A 14,762-nucleotide genomic window follows, 5' to 3' on the forward strand; every position below is an offset into this window, starting at 1 on the left:
TAGAGGCGCAGAATGGTTTGGGATGGAAGAGGCCTTTAAAGGTCCATCAAGTCCAGGGAGATCTTCAACCAGACCAGGATGAAGAGAGCAACCAAGCCCCATCCAACTTGACCTTGAACCCTTCCCATCGCAGACTCGTGGAATGGTTTGAGGTTGGAAGGGACCTTTGAAGGTCCATCTGGTCCAACCCTCCCCCTTCAATGAGCAGGGAGATCTTCAACCAGATGAGGTTCCTCAGAACCCCGTCCAACCTGGCCTTGAATATCTCCAGGGATGGGGCATCTCCCACCTCTCTGGGCAAAATGTCCCTGTGGGGACACCGGGATGGAGCCTTCAGCCTCACCTTGACACAGACCTTTTCCTCTTCTTCTTCTTATTCTTCTTGTTGTTCTTCTTCTCCTCCTTCTCTGCGGCTTCATTTGGAGTCGCGTTTGGATTCCCAGGAAAACCCCCTGGAACTGGAAAGGAGGGACCTCGTCGGAAGAGCATCGTCGTCACGCTGCCGCCCCCGGCGACGCGTGGAGGGGTTGGGGGTTGGGTGGGGGGGTTGCGCTCAGCCCTCGTCCCAAAATGGCCGAAAGGGGGAGGTTCTGCTCCCCTCGCAGCCGCCCTCCCGCCCTCCCCGACACCCGCTTCCCCATTTCCAACGTGGTTTTCCACAGCGTACCCAGCTCCGGGGTTGGGAAGGGAGGAGCCGGCGGGGCGGGGGACAGACGGGGAGGAGAAGACCTGGGGTCACCACCCTCCCACCGTACCCTTGGGCACAACCTACCCCGGGGCTCCGTTTTGGGTGAAGCCGCCACCGAGTCGTTAGGAGAAAAGGCCGTGAGGAGTTGGCCTGAAGCCTGGAGCCTTTTGACGCTCGACGCCGGGCCATGTCCCTGCCAGATGGTGGAAGTTGGTCGCCCCGCCCCGCCGGGAAAGGAACCGGGAGCTGCTTTACCGTCTGGCCCGAGAGGTGGAGAACCCTCTTTGGTCTGATGCTCCCCTTGTTTGGGGCTCTTGGGAAGAAGCCCGGGAGGAGATTTGGCCACGCGCTCCATTATGAACCTGGAAAAGAGGAGGAGACACCCGCCGTGACCCATGGCGGCGCCACCGCCACCGTTCGCCGCCATCAGGTAGAGTTTGGCCTTGATGTAAAAGCTGTTGTTGTCCCAACTCCACCCTGACCCGTCCCCGAGGACAGTCCTGGGAAACGGAGTCACCTGGCAAAGATGTCCAGGCCACCATGGGAAGAAACGTTGCCTAAATTCCTCCCCCTTTTCCCATCAGACCCACCTTACGGGAGCCACCAGGGCTCGGGGACAGCAACAAGGGGCGCCGCCTGGTTGTCCCCATGGGAGGACACCCGTGGTGGCAGGAGGAGCAGATGTCACCGTGGGAATCGGCATCAAACGGCGGCTACAGCCACCAACGTACTCACTCAGGAAAGAGGACGACGCGGCCGGAGAAAGTCAGTGAGGCGACGGGTACGATGGGGGACACCATCACATCCAGCAGCCTGGGGACCTGCAGTGGGGGAGCACAAAGATGGTAGAACCTCCTCTGCGTGGCTGAGGGACTCAAGGTTGGAGGAGCCCAAAGATGGTAGAACCTCCTCCGCATGGCTGAGGGACTCAAGATTGGAGGAACCCAGAGATGGCAGGACGTCCTCAACGTGGTTGAAACACTCAAGGTTGGAGGAGCCCAAAGATGGTAGAACCTCCTCAACGTGGTTGAAACACTCAAGGTTGGAGGAGCCCAAAGATGTTACAACCTTCTCCACATGGCTGAGGGATTCAAGGTTGGAGGACCCCGAAGATGGGGTCCATCACTGAAAGGGTCGTCAAGCACTGGAACGGGCTGCCCAGGGAAGCGGTTGAGTCACCACCCCTGGAGGTATTTAAAAGACGGGTAGATGTGGCGCTGCGGGACTCGGCTTAGTGGTGGACTTGGCAGCGGTAGGGTGACGTTTGGACTCGGTGACCGTAAGGGTCTGTTCCAGCCTGGTCGGTTCCATAACTCCATTATGATGCTGTGATTCTAAACCGGGGTGCAGCGGCAGGAACGGCAGTGGGCAGCCCTCCGCCACACCGGTGACTGCTCTGCCGCTCCGCACCTGCTGATCTTCCCCAGCCGCCGGCAGCCACCAACAGCCACCCTCCCCTTCCTTCTCCTGCCCCTGCCCCTTCCCTGCTCCCGGTTCCGCGACCCCCGGCCCCGCCGCTGCGGCCATCCCCCGGCGGCATCAGGCCGGCCACGGTGTGCGGGGGCGCGACATCCCCTTTTTGATAGCGGCATCGCCCCCAGGGCTCATCGTCTGGCTCCGGGCGAGGCAGGTGGCAGTGCGGCCGGCTGGCGGCAGTCCTGCCAGGATGGGCAAATTCTGCTCCAAGTTGTTTTGCTGCGTTCGGTGCGAGGACGAGACGGTACTTTTAAATTTATCCTTAAGGGAAAGGGCAGGAAGGCGGCCGTTGCCGTGATTAAGCCTGTGCCGCTGCTTCCAGCTGGAGTCAGTGGTGTGTGCGCATCCCGGGGTGGCGGAGTGGGGAGCGATGCTCGGCTTATTTACGGTGTGCAGAGCTCTGGTTCACCAGGGACAAGTCTGAACTGTCGCTTTCACACGCACTCCGGTGCCTTACATAATTTTATCCTGCAGCCTAAACGGAAGGGTTGGATTTTCGTGAAACAAGGAGGGACCACCGGCATCTTCTGTAGTAACAGCTGGCTTGATTTGTTGCTATGCTTTTCATACATTTTTAATAACCCTGTGGAGTACAAGTTAGAAAGGGAACTTGCACAGAGTTTTAAAGTTTGAAGAGAGATTTTTTTCAGCTTCTAGCTGTCCTGAGGTTTTACCTCTCTAGTGATCCTCCTTTCTGACGGGGACTGATCCTCCATCCTAGAAAGGAAACAAGGCAAAACTACATGTTTTCTTATGTCAGGGTGAATCTAAACCAATCGAACTTCCAGGCACCAAAATGGGTCGTGTAATATATGTCAGTGCGGAGGTAAGTACGTAGCTACAGGTAGCAGGAGATCGGCGTGTGTGAGAGAAGTTGTGGGACGTTTCTAACACATAGCTTTTCATGTTATTCTTCTGGATATATGCCTGGATTTTAAGTATTAAGGAAGGAGAGAATGAATTAATGCATTTAATTTGCTTAATAGAAAATGTCTTCGCAGAAACACATGCTTGTGCAGTATATTTTGCTAGAGTTTGTCTTTTAAAACTATTCATGTACTTGGTCTAATGAAAAGCTGATAGTGTCTTCCATTAACCGAATAATCTATTCAAATATAGCTTGAGATACGCTACTAAGCAGGTTAAGAAAAAATGTATGGCTTAATATAAAACTTGTTAAAGTACAGTCACTGGGGGATATCTAGGTGGTTGTAAACTTTAACCTAAAGAGTATTATGAGGGAGGATTACCTGATAACTGGCATGATTGAAACAGGAGTGTTAGAACACCTCTTTTTTGAAGGAAGCCTGTAGATCATTTTGAACATCATCTGCAGTGGGATTCAGTTATTGCTTCTGCAAGTATCGACTGAAATATTTATTGGTACAAGAGATTTCCCAATGTATATGCTTCTCTTTCCAATTATAATATAAGTCCTTGCCCCAGGGAACTGAAAAAAGCACAACAGTGACTAAGCACCATTTGCAGGTCAGTCTTTTTCTTTTTTTTTCCCCTCAATATTGTGAAAGCATTGGATACAGAAAAGCTATTCTGAAGGAGCAGTTTTAATGACAAGAGCCACAGAGCATCTGTGTGCAGTGCATATTTTTAGAAGGTATTGTAGAGAACTGGGAGGTGTTTGTGGAGATACAGTACATATATTTGGACCTCAGAATAGACGCAAGCATGTAAGTTGGCAGGGAGGAGAGACATTTTGATTTAGGGAGGTAATTCCAGCTCCCATGTTTACTCCCTAGCCGCAGTTGACTTCCTATGTGGGTCTGGGCAATTTTCTGATGTTCCTTGCCTGATCTGACCCATTTTTTGCAGTGGATCTACTATTGCTTACCTATTGTTAATAAGTACATGGAGGTTTAATTAATTAGCATTTCTAATGAGTTAGTATCTCTCAGGTAGTCTGCAGTTCTCAGAGGAGAGATACACTAAGGCAAACCTTAACTCTGACTCCCCATCCCACAATTATTCCTGGTCTAAAGTAAAATCTTGACCTGTCTCCCTGACAGCGTATCCTCGAGGATGCCTAGCTCTCAGCTGAAGCTCCAGGAAACTAAAGCAGAGACTTTCCTCTCGCCCAAGCCCTCATGACTACTTCCCTTCTTAATCTCTTTGAACAACACCAGTGTCTTGACCATCCTCAGGCCTGCATCATGGCATCTTTTACCAAGTTATTTTTCCAGGTCCTCACATGCAGTTATTTCCAAGTCCTGCAGATTTCTTTTTCTGAACTACACTGCTAAGTTTTGGCCGCTGTTACATTTAATTGGACAACATAGGAAGTTCTGATCAAATATGAGAAAGAAAAATTCCTCCTTCCTTCCCACCTCTCTGCCTACCTGCCTGGCTATCTGCCAGTTTTTCTGGAGCTGCTCAGATACTGCACCAATATAAGTCATACCTCAGTCTGTCCTCAGGGAGTTTTGACTTGAATGGAGAATACATAAGTGCAATTTTCAGTGTCTTTTTTGCTTGATGAAATGCAGTCCATCACCGAGCCTTTCGTGGCAGAAATACTGGGAGGTCTGTACCTTAGAAAGCTGATGATAGGAAAAAGAGTTGCTACTGTGTCTTCTATTCAACAGCGCAGTGGTTTAAGCATAGAACAAACGTGTTGTTCTATTTTTCTTTCTGTCTGAGGAGACAGGACATATTCCAGACAGAAGACTTAATCATTGTGTTGTAGAGTACAGGGATGAGGAAGAAGGCTTCCTTCATCTCCATCATGAGCGTAATTTTATTTTATGAAAATTACTTCAATATCAGAGTCATTTCCTGGGATGCAGCCAATGGAAAACCTTTCTCATCAGTTTTCCAAGCAATAATGAAATCCCTCATTCACTAAAAGTACCTGAAAAATGAATGCAACATTTTAATTTGTACAAAAGCCACTGTTTTGGTTTCACATTTTGACCAAAAAAAAGAAAAACTAATCCCAGATCACATCAAAGCAATTTTTTTCTCCCTTGCCATTGAACTGTCACACTGAAATGCCCGATATTTTCACAATCTCCTTACAGCGCCTATGACCTTTTCACCCACGGGAAACAGCTGTGTCATTAGTATGGACATTGAGCCTTTGGCCCTTAGTGCTCACCCTCAGTGGCTGTACTCACACCCGTGCCCGGTGAAGGGAGCCTACAAAGCTCCTTTGATACGCTGAACCTGTTCGACACAAAACTCTCGGGAGGGCAACAAAGGTTCCTGCTCACTCCGCCTTCCCTTTCAAACTTTGTTGAGATAAATATGAATGAAGATTGATTAATTCAGTGGGATATCCCGTTAATTTGGCTTCTTACACATTTGTTTTGGCAGATTTTTCCTCGCATGCTTGTGAGTTTTCTAGTTGCTTTGGTGTTTTGACATTGGACATATATGAACTGCAGCATTGGACCTGATAGCTTTACATTCTCATGTCAGATCCAGTTTTGCTCTACTGTCATGTTTGGTTTCCTAAGCACTGGCATTCCCAATTTCCTGGCTGCACTGACACTGAAGTGCTGGTTATCTCCAGAGCCACATTGATGATAACGAGGACAGGCTTTTTCATTTGGTATTAGCATTGTGTTTACACTGTTTGCAAGAACATGTGCAGACCAAATCTGTCATGTTACACTGACAAAGCAGGTTACAGGAACAGACAATATCAGGGGTTTGTAAGTTCACTGAGCATCCAGGAGACCATGAGGATGATCCGAAGGTTAGCCAAAACTACCCCTTGCCTGTCTTGCAGAAGAGGAAGATAAGGACTCGTGTTATTGCTTTCTAAAAGAACCCCCAGAGAATGAGGGGCTATTTGAGGCCTGGTCACTGAGGGCAACCCTTGCACATCTGACCTCCCAGGAAACATAAACGTGAGGTCCCAAAGAGCAGTCAGAAAGCTCTAACCAAAATAAAATACAATGCAAGTACTGGTAGGGTAGGGACATGACAGTGAAGGCACCTCAGTTGTGCCAACACCAGTGGCTCAAGATAGCCCCAGAGGCTGCTCTGGAGACCACAGCCCCAGCGTGGTGTGAGGCAGCCAGGAGGTCCACTGTTCTGGTAGGGTGGTGTCCATGCTGGCGCCTGAGTTATGGGATAGCATTTTTAAGCTGGTACCATGGCGATTCTCCACTGTTCTGGAGAGGGCCTCACCACCAAATGTCCTTAAGGGTAGGACAAACCAGCACCCACCCGGATGGATACTGGTATCCAGGCCAGAGGCTGTGAGCAATGCCACAGCCTTTCACTGGCAGCGGACAACAATGCTGACCATGGCTGTGTGCGGTGTGAGCAGGTTGATGACCTGCTCAGCCAGGTGGCACAGCTCCAAGATGAAGAGATGGAGTTCCGAGAAGAGCTGAATAGATTGAGTAGATCGAGAGAGGAAGTTCCACCTAAACATGAGAAGGAACTTCTTTCCTTTGAGGGTGGCAGAGCACTGGAACAGGCTGCCCAGAGAGGTGGTGGAGTCACCCTCTCTGGAGACATTCAGAACCTGCCTGGACACGTTCCTGTGCAACCTGCTCCAGGTGACCCTGCTCTGGCAGGGGGGCTGGACTAGATGATCTCCAGAGGTCCTTTCCAACTCTATGATCCTATGATCCTATGATTCTATGATTGAGGAACATCAGAGAGAGTGAGAGGGAAACTGACCATTTCCACAAACTGCTCTCTACAAAAACAGAACGGGACATAACTCTTAGTGGACCAGAGGATTCCATATCCTTTCACCAGCAAGCCCCCCAGCTGTCCCGTAGTAACCCGCATGAGCAGGGTCAATGGGAACAGGTCTCTGTCCGATGGAACAAAAGAAAGAAAGGGAGCAAGCAGGTTCCTTTAAGAAGTGCACCACCTACAGTGCCCTTGCAGAACAGGTATGGGGCTCTGCAGAAGGAACTGGTTGCAAGCAAGGAAGAGGGCTCTCGAAGGTCAGAAGAGCCTCCAAGGCCAACTCACCTCAGGCCAACCATCAAAACTGACCCTGAAAAGAAAAACCGAAGGGTCATTGTTGTAGGTGACTCCCTGCTGAGGGGAGCAGAGGGCCCAATATGCAGACTGAAGCCGCTTCAGAGAGAGGTCTGCTGCCTCCCTGGTGCCCGGGTAAAGGACATCGTAGGTAAACTCCCCACCCTTGTGAGCCATTCAGATTATTACCTACTTCTGGTCTTTCAGGTGGGAAGTGATGAGGTAGCAATGAGAGGCTCACAATCATTTAAAAGAGATTTCAGGGCCTTAGGGCAACTGGTAAAGGGATCAGGAGTTCAGGTTGTGTTCTCCTCCATCCCTCGGACATCAGCGATGGACAAGGGAATATATAGGAGGAGTCAACGGGTCAGTTCATGGCTCCGGGACTGGTGTTGTAGACAGGGCTTTGGGTTTTATGATCACAGCTTGGTATATGAGGCACCAGAGCTGCGAGCAGCTAATGGGATGCACTTATCCCAGAAGGGGAAAAGGATTCTGGGGCAGGAGTTCTGGGGCAGGCCTCATTGATAGGGCTTTAAACTAGATTTGAAGGGGGAAGGGGTCAATAATGTCATGCTTGCCTGTGCCAAACAGTGGGGCAGCACATCAGGGGCACATCAGGGATGGAGTCCTAGTAAGGGCTCTCAACTTGTTGCCCTAAGGCAAGCCAGAGATGACGCACCGGGACACCCCAAGGGAATCAAGGGAGATTCCCGCAAGAGGGTGACAGGGCCAGCCCAGCTGAAGTGCCTCTATGCGAATGCACGCAGCTTGGGCAATAAACATGATAAATTAAGGGCCACTGCGACATAGTGGCTATTACTGAAACTTGGTGGGATGATTCCTATGACTGGAATGTAGGGGTAGATGGATACAAGCTCTTTAGGAAGGACAGGCAGGGTAGGAGGGGAGGAGGTGTTGCCCTCTACATCAGTGACCAGCTAGAATTGGTAGAGCTCCACATGGGGAAGGACGATGAGCTGGTTGAGAGTGTATGGATTAAGATTGAAGGGAAGATAGGGGAAGGTGATGTCACAGTAGGGGTCTGCTACAGGCCACCTGCCCAGCAAAGCCAAGCAGATGAGGCCCTCCATAGGCAGACAGAAGTGGCTTCACGTTCACAGGCCCTGGTCCTCGTGGGGGATTTCAACCACCCTGACATCTGCTGGAGGGACAACACTGCAAGGCACCAACAATCCAGGATGTTCCTGGAATGCATAGATGACAACTTTCTCCTCCAAGCGGTAGAGGAACCAACCAGAAAAGGTGCTATACTGGACCTTGTTCTCACCAACAGGGAAGGGCTGGCAGATTACGATTTCCTGCTATTACAAAAAATAAAGCTGTTGTGTTATTTCCCTTTACAGAGTTAAAAACTAGATGCAGGAAAAATAAGCAGAAACATTAAGCTCTGAAATCTTTCTTTTTTTCCACTTTCCTTTTGGTAAAACAGAGTTAATATGCTCTCCTACCTGCTCTGTATCCTGCTGCTGAACTAATCCTTTCTGTGCCCTAGATTTTTATTAGCCTTGCTTGCTTATTACCAAAAGATTTACTTTCTAGGACTCTTTCTAATTCCATTTACTACTACATTGCCTTTTCTCTTGAATATGCTTTTTTTTTGGTAGTGTCCTTGAAATATTCTTGGCCTTTTCTAACCTAGGACATATTTATAATAGCCTGATCTAGTTTTCCTAATCACTGGTGATCTTCCCAGCAGGATATGTTCCTTTGTCTTCTTCCTAATGTGATTCAGGATACATTCCAATTTAAAGTGCCCTTATGTTTGAACCGTTATGCCGGGATTTATTGGACTAAACCAAACTCCAGGAGAATTTCCTGAGGTTTTTCTTTGTCAGTTTGCACAGCACTCGTGAGATGCTGACAAAGTCCTTGCGTTTTAGCAATAACACCTTAGCATTGTTAACATAAATATGTTTTAATTTTCCTTTGGCCAGCTCATCTGCTTTGATTCCTTAAGTATTCAGATTTCTTTTGAGACAGGTCAAGGAAAGGAGCTCTTGTCCTTTACAGAAACTAAAATATCAGAAATAAATGTGGAAATAGGCATGAACGTCAGGCTGTTATTGGTGTCTGTATGGGTATGCCCACCATGCCTAGAACGGTGTAAGTACAGTAATCTGCTCTTCAAATTTGGCGGTGTGAGCTTATCACTACGTCTGGAGGTGGTTAAATGCAGGCATGAGTAGATAAAAGTGTTTTACCAGAATTAGTAAAACCATCTTGTACGTATGCAGTCCAGCCATAAATGGTGCACAGATCGAACACAAAATGATAGAAAAATAGAAATGTCTTTTTAGATACATAGGAGTAAATAGAGTATTCTGTGCTGCCCTGTGCACCTGAGTGTGTGTATATGCATTCATAGAGATACAAGGTATTTGTAGCCAGTGAGTTGTGGCTCCTAAGCTTGATTTAAAAACTGAATGAGTTCATTATAATCCATGCCACTCGCCAAAAAAAAAGTGGAAAAAAACTATCTGAGGAATCAATCTAATCTGTTTTACTCAATGAACATGTGAAAGTGCTTATCTGGGATAAACCTGGGGACTCTACATATTTCTCTCTCTTTTTCCTTAGAATGAAAATGCCCTTGTGAAAATAAAGGAGTCAGGAGTCGAGCTTGCAAAGATCAGGGATGAAGTTGGTAAGTAGTACAAGCAAAGTCCTTTTTCTCACTTTACACAAAAGCTGTAATTCCCTGGGACCTGGTCCTGGGGAACCTGCATACATACGGTGAAGTGTCTTCTGAAGCCCAGTGGCAAGGGGGTTTGGGGCTTTGCAGGGAACCATGGTTTTCCCCCTTTGTTGTGGAGGTGGGTCCATCACAACACACACTGGAGCTGGTTGTGCATCATCTTTACCAGACAAATGGTTCTTCACAAACTCATAGCTTCCGTTCTCAAACTATGTACCACCACTGCCAAGGAGAAAGCACAGCGTGATGAGAAGTGGGAACTTGGGTCTGTTGTGGTGCACGGTGCCTGGGAATGCATCGCTTGTATGTACGTTTGCGTGTTTTGCAGTTCAGCTACAAACTGAAGGACACCAAGCTCAGAACTTTCTTGTTAGTGACAGGTCTCTTCCTGGTTGCAAGGCGGCAAAAGCAGCATGTTTGTGCTTTTGTCCGTGTATTCCCCCTGTATCTGCGTGCATCATTTTTCCTGTCTGGTTTCTGATCTAGACAGGAGAGACAGGGAGGGCATAAAGACATTTCAATTCTTGAGAGAGAAGATGGGCTTTTGCGCTGGCTTCAGTCAACAGGCTGAGTTCTTTTGGGCTTAAACCTCCCCAGAATAGGTGTGACATTGGGTTCATCTACCGCAGGGCAAATGGAGAAGAGGAAGGGCCCCTGGAGGGAGGACCATCAGGGCAGGGGACACCCTGAGTACCAAAAGGTGTTGGAACCACTGGTGACTGGAGCTGTGAACAGGGGGGACCTCTCAGCTTTCCCTGCAAGTGGGAGCCCAGGTGCTGGGTCGCACAGTAAGCCCAGATTATGCCATCTGGCAGGACGGTTTGCAAAATGGGGCTCAGACCCTGTGAGCTGGGCAGAGCTGCAGATCCTCCCTGTGATGCTTCTTCACCTTGGCTATGACAACCCAGTGCAGAGAAGCTGATCCCAGCCCTTTTTTCATGCCCAACAGCTTGTGCTCCCTGCTGTGCTCCTCTTACATTCTTTTGTCTGATCATCATTTCGCAGCGAGCTTTATTGTCCCCGTGGCCAAAGCTTACTGCAGCAATAGGAAAGCAGCATTTCTAATTATTCCCTGATGCCTGCCTTCATCCATCCTCTGCATCTCCACAACTCTCACAGAGAAGTTGTTGCCACCAGTGCATTCTTTAGCCAGGGCACACCCAAAGCTCTCCATTGAATACCCACTTCTAATCTGAGAGAGAAGTTGGGTTTGCTCATTTTCATGAGTGCTTTTGCAAGTGGCGGTGACATGGGAAGGAAAGAGAGGTACGGTGCTGGAGATAAAGAGCTCTGCTTCCTTTACCCCATGTTTGTACAGCTGAAGTGAATAGAAATCACTGGTGCTTTGGTGGGAGAACTTTGCCAGGGAGGTAACTGAGTGCCCATGTGGGGGTCACAGAGCAGCATGTGCAGGAGATCACCGCACTGCCTGCCCTTGCCACTGCTCCTGTGCATGCAGCAATAGATACCTCCTCTGCACAAAACCGAGTCCTGGTGGAGTACGTGGAGACAGTTTTGGTAGGAACACCCAAATACTCCGGAAGAGCAGTCTGAGGTCTCAGCTGAGCTGTAACTGCTTCAGAAGGGAGATTAGCCATGGATATGTATGTGCTTTCTTTCTCGGAGAGGGGAAAGATGGTGTGAAATAGTCCTTTCCTCAGTGGTCCTGTGGGCATGTGTACTGGAGAGGAGCCATCACAGGCCACCTCTTCCTGAGCTAGCCATCACTCTGGGAGACACCGAGATGCTGAACAGGGGTGTCTGGTGACCTGTCCTGCTTGTTGGAGGTAATCCTCTCTGTACAACCCCGAGATGCAACATGCCCAGGCAGAAGGATTCCCAGTAGGGATGGACAAAAAGATGAACATGGGCAGGTATTGCACTCCAGCAGGATGTGAAAAAATTCATCAGTAGTACAAATCCTGGTATGTGTCCATACATATGGAAGATGAATGTGTACGTTTTTTAGTGTAAGTCAAAAATTGCTGGACAGTCTGTTTTCCTTTGGAAGAAAATGATAAAATTAAGTTTTGTGAAACTGCCAGTGTTTTAAATCCACGGGCAAGGTGAAACGGCAAATGGCAGGTGCATGAGAGTGGCTCTCGTCAGTGCAGTTCTCTGCTGTCTCGAAAGCAGTGCAAGCTGTGGCTCAGGGTGCTGCTGGATCCATGAAGCCCACCTGCATTATAGGAAGGTTATTTTGGTCTTGCTATCAGATGAATCCATATGTTGAACAATATTGTACACATTGTGCCAAGCTTTATGCAAATAAAGAATGAAACCGTCATTTATTTGACAACAGCAATTATTGTATGAAGAAGTTTAGGGAAAATCTACAGAGCAGGTTATTTTGACTACAACCAGGTTGTAGTTCTGACTTGTCTCGGTCACTTTGATAAGTAGTCTCTCATTAATTTAAAAATAACCAGTCTGGTTAAACCGCATGGGTGGTGGTCAGAAATTCCTGATTTCTCATGTGTAAGCTCACCGTGTCAGACTCACTGCTGCAAATGCCTGGATGAGTCAGTACAAGAAGGCTGGACTAGCCAGGGTTGATACAGGCAGTGTGTTCAGCATTGAGTTGTTTAGGCAATAGCTCTAATTCAGAATTGTGATTTAGGGACTGAATGTGCTTGCTTTTGAAAGCACACAGTCTTTGTTAGCTTCAACAGAAACTGCAGGATTCTGCTATAAAAAGCAATGAAACTGGGAGATGCAATCCACTGTTCAGAAAAATGAAATGTATTTTTAAGGAAATCTCTTTTGGTAAATAAAACCACTGCTGAAGCAATAGCAGTGATGGAGCATGTGTAAACAGCCTAGGGAGACCTGCACCCTTGTGAAGCCAGGCAAAATATTTAGGTTCGGATAACACCATCCACCTTTACCCCCAGCACTCCTGTGAAGTATCGCACTCCCTCTGAAACCAGCGTGCAGTGAAATAGGATAACGCTTCTCCCTTCCCAGCCCTGAGGAGGAATGTGGCCTCTATAAACGCTGAGGGACTTGTTATTTTATGCAATAAGATTTGCTCATGTATTTTGCTAGAAATACCAAGGCTAGAAAAACATGACAAGCAATCGTTCTGCACTCAAGACACCCATCTTTATGAATTATAAATATAAGCACTTCTCAGCTGCAACAGACTCCTGGAATAAAGAGGTTTTGAACACCATCTGTTTCCTTTCAAACTAATGGAAATTAAATGTCAGAATTACCTGCTCCTTTGCTGTCAGGCAAATGACACGTGAAGTGAGTTGAGAGGAGGTAAAGAGATTCATAAAAACCTAGATGAATGGAAGACGATCAGATGTCAAGTTTAAAATTTGTATTATCTGTCTTCACAAGAGTTTGAAAGCCAAAGCTTGTGTTCCACCTCCTTGTGGATGTGCCTCCCAGTTAGAGGACCCTTAACCTGAGTGAAGTGGCTGTGATTTGTCTGTGGCCAAGGGTCAGGAGGAAGAGCAGAGTCTGCATGGCGAAGAGCCCGTTTCTCATGTCAGAAGCAGACAGTCCCTTGTTTGAGGGCGCATGACGCCAGCCCCCTCGGTTCCCATGGGAGTTACCCCCCTGAATGCAAAGTGCCAGGGCTGGGGAGGCTGGGCTGCCGCTCAGGCTGGGTTTGTGGGGGAGGATCAGTCCATTAGTGACATCTCCCTTTCCCTCACCTTCCCAGCCCAGCCCAAAATGGGTTTTGCTCGTCTGTTGCGTGCTGTAAAAGCCACCATGTGCTTTGGAGAAGCAACAGCATCCGCTCTCGTTTAACCCAGCACGCTGTCATCCCGGGAAATGCCATGTTATGTCAGAGTCATTTCCAGCCTGTAAGCAGCAATTGAAATACCTACAGAGAAGGGAGAAGAAAACCAGGGTGTAACTCTGGTTAGCAGTTGTGCTCTGTTTGTCTTGTTCCACGTCAGTAATACTTTTATATAACTTTTCTTAGTGATTTTTTGTTTCCCCCTACAAGAGGAGCTCACTTTTACGGTACCCATATCCAGGCGCCTGAAAGCAAAATTCAGGTATGTGATGTTGGGGCCTTGCTGGAGGCGATTCAGCTTGGTTTGCCAGAACCACCTTCTGAAGCCTCTGCTGGTTAAAGGCTGGCTCCAGCAAGGCAGGCTCTCCCACTCCGGTTCCTGCTCCCCGGCTGGGTAAGGGAGCCGCAGACCTTGTGTTAGGCTGCACGGGTGTCACCTTCTGCTACTCCTGTCCCAGTCGAGCCAGGCCCAAAGGTCCGTCTCCTGCCTAAGAAGAGATTGAGTCTTTCTTCACCACTTCAGTCCTTGGCCTCGTTTGTCTCGGTCTGGGAGACTGTGATAGGGATCACCCCTTCTTGTTATCAGTATAGGGAAAATTTCCTGGGCAATGGTCTCATTTTCTGCTTCCAATAGCATTTTTGGGTGTGTGGGGAACGTGCCATGCAGACACTCTTTCCCTGCTTTCCTCTTCCCTCCGTTTTGCACCTGCATCCGGGTTTGATTTGCAAGGTGTGAACAGTTTTGTGTTTCAGGTTGCAGAAAGTGTTTCAGATGGACTTGCTTTTGGTTAGAGCATGTCATTTCATTGCCCAGCCCTCCCTGTGTGCTGGGTAATCTCATTAGAGTGGCTAGAGAGAGAGAGTGTTCATTACGGCTCCAATTTAAAGCTTGAGTAAATTTGAATTCTACTGAACGCAGAGCTGCGAGCGTTATCCGTTGTCCTCCAGCTCCGGGATCGCTTTGCATGCCAAAGAAAATCAAGAAGCAAAAAGCAAGAGAGAGAGTTTAGAGGGATAAACCAAACTGCCAGGAGACAAGACCTTTCAGCTAATGGCCATATAAATTGTGCTGTTCCATTTTGGGTATGAGGCAGGTAGGAAAGCTTTCTGTGTGCCGCTGCTGCCGTGCTAAGCTCGCTGGTTCAGGCTCACTTTCT

The 14,762-nt window shown here is 48.3% G+C and overlaps 1 protein-coding gene across 1 annotated transcript in view; it reads left to right on the top strand.

Annotated features, from left to right (window-relative positions):
• Positions 1-6,963: 6,963 nt before the first annotated feature.
• LOC141736720 (microtubule-associated tumor suppressor candidate 2-like) overlaps positions 6,964-14,762 on the top strand; it is a 30,437-nt gene continuing 22,638 nt past the window's right edge. The window contains exons 1-2 of the mRNA XM_074571279.1: positions 6,964-7,038; positions 9,731-9,797. Coding sequence (XP_074427380.1) covers positions 6,964-7,038; positions 9,731-9,797 — 142 coding nt within the window. The remainder of the gene's footprint in view (positions 7,039-9,730; positions 9,798-14,762) is intronic.

The sequence above is a fragment of the Larus michahellis genome, assembly GCF_964199755.1.
Source record: "Larus michahellis chromosome W unlocalized genomic scaffold, bLarMic1.1 SUPER_W_unloc_2, whole genome shotgun sequence".
NCBI classification, from domain to species: Eukaryota; Metazoa; Chordata; class Aves; order Charadriiformes; family Laridae; genus Larus; species Larus michahellis.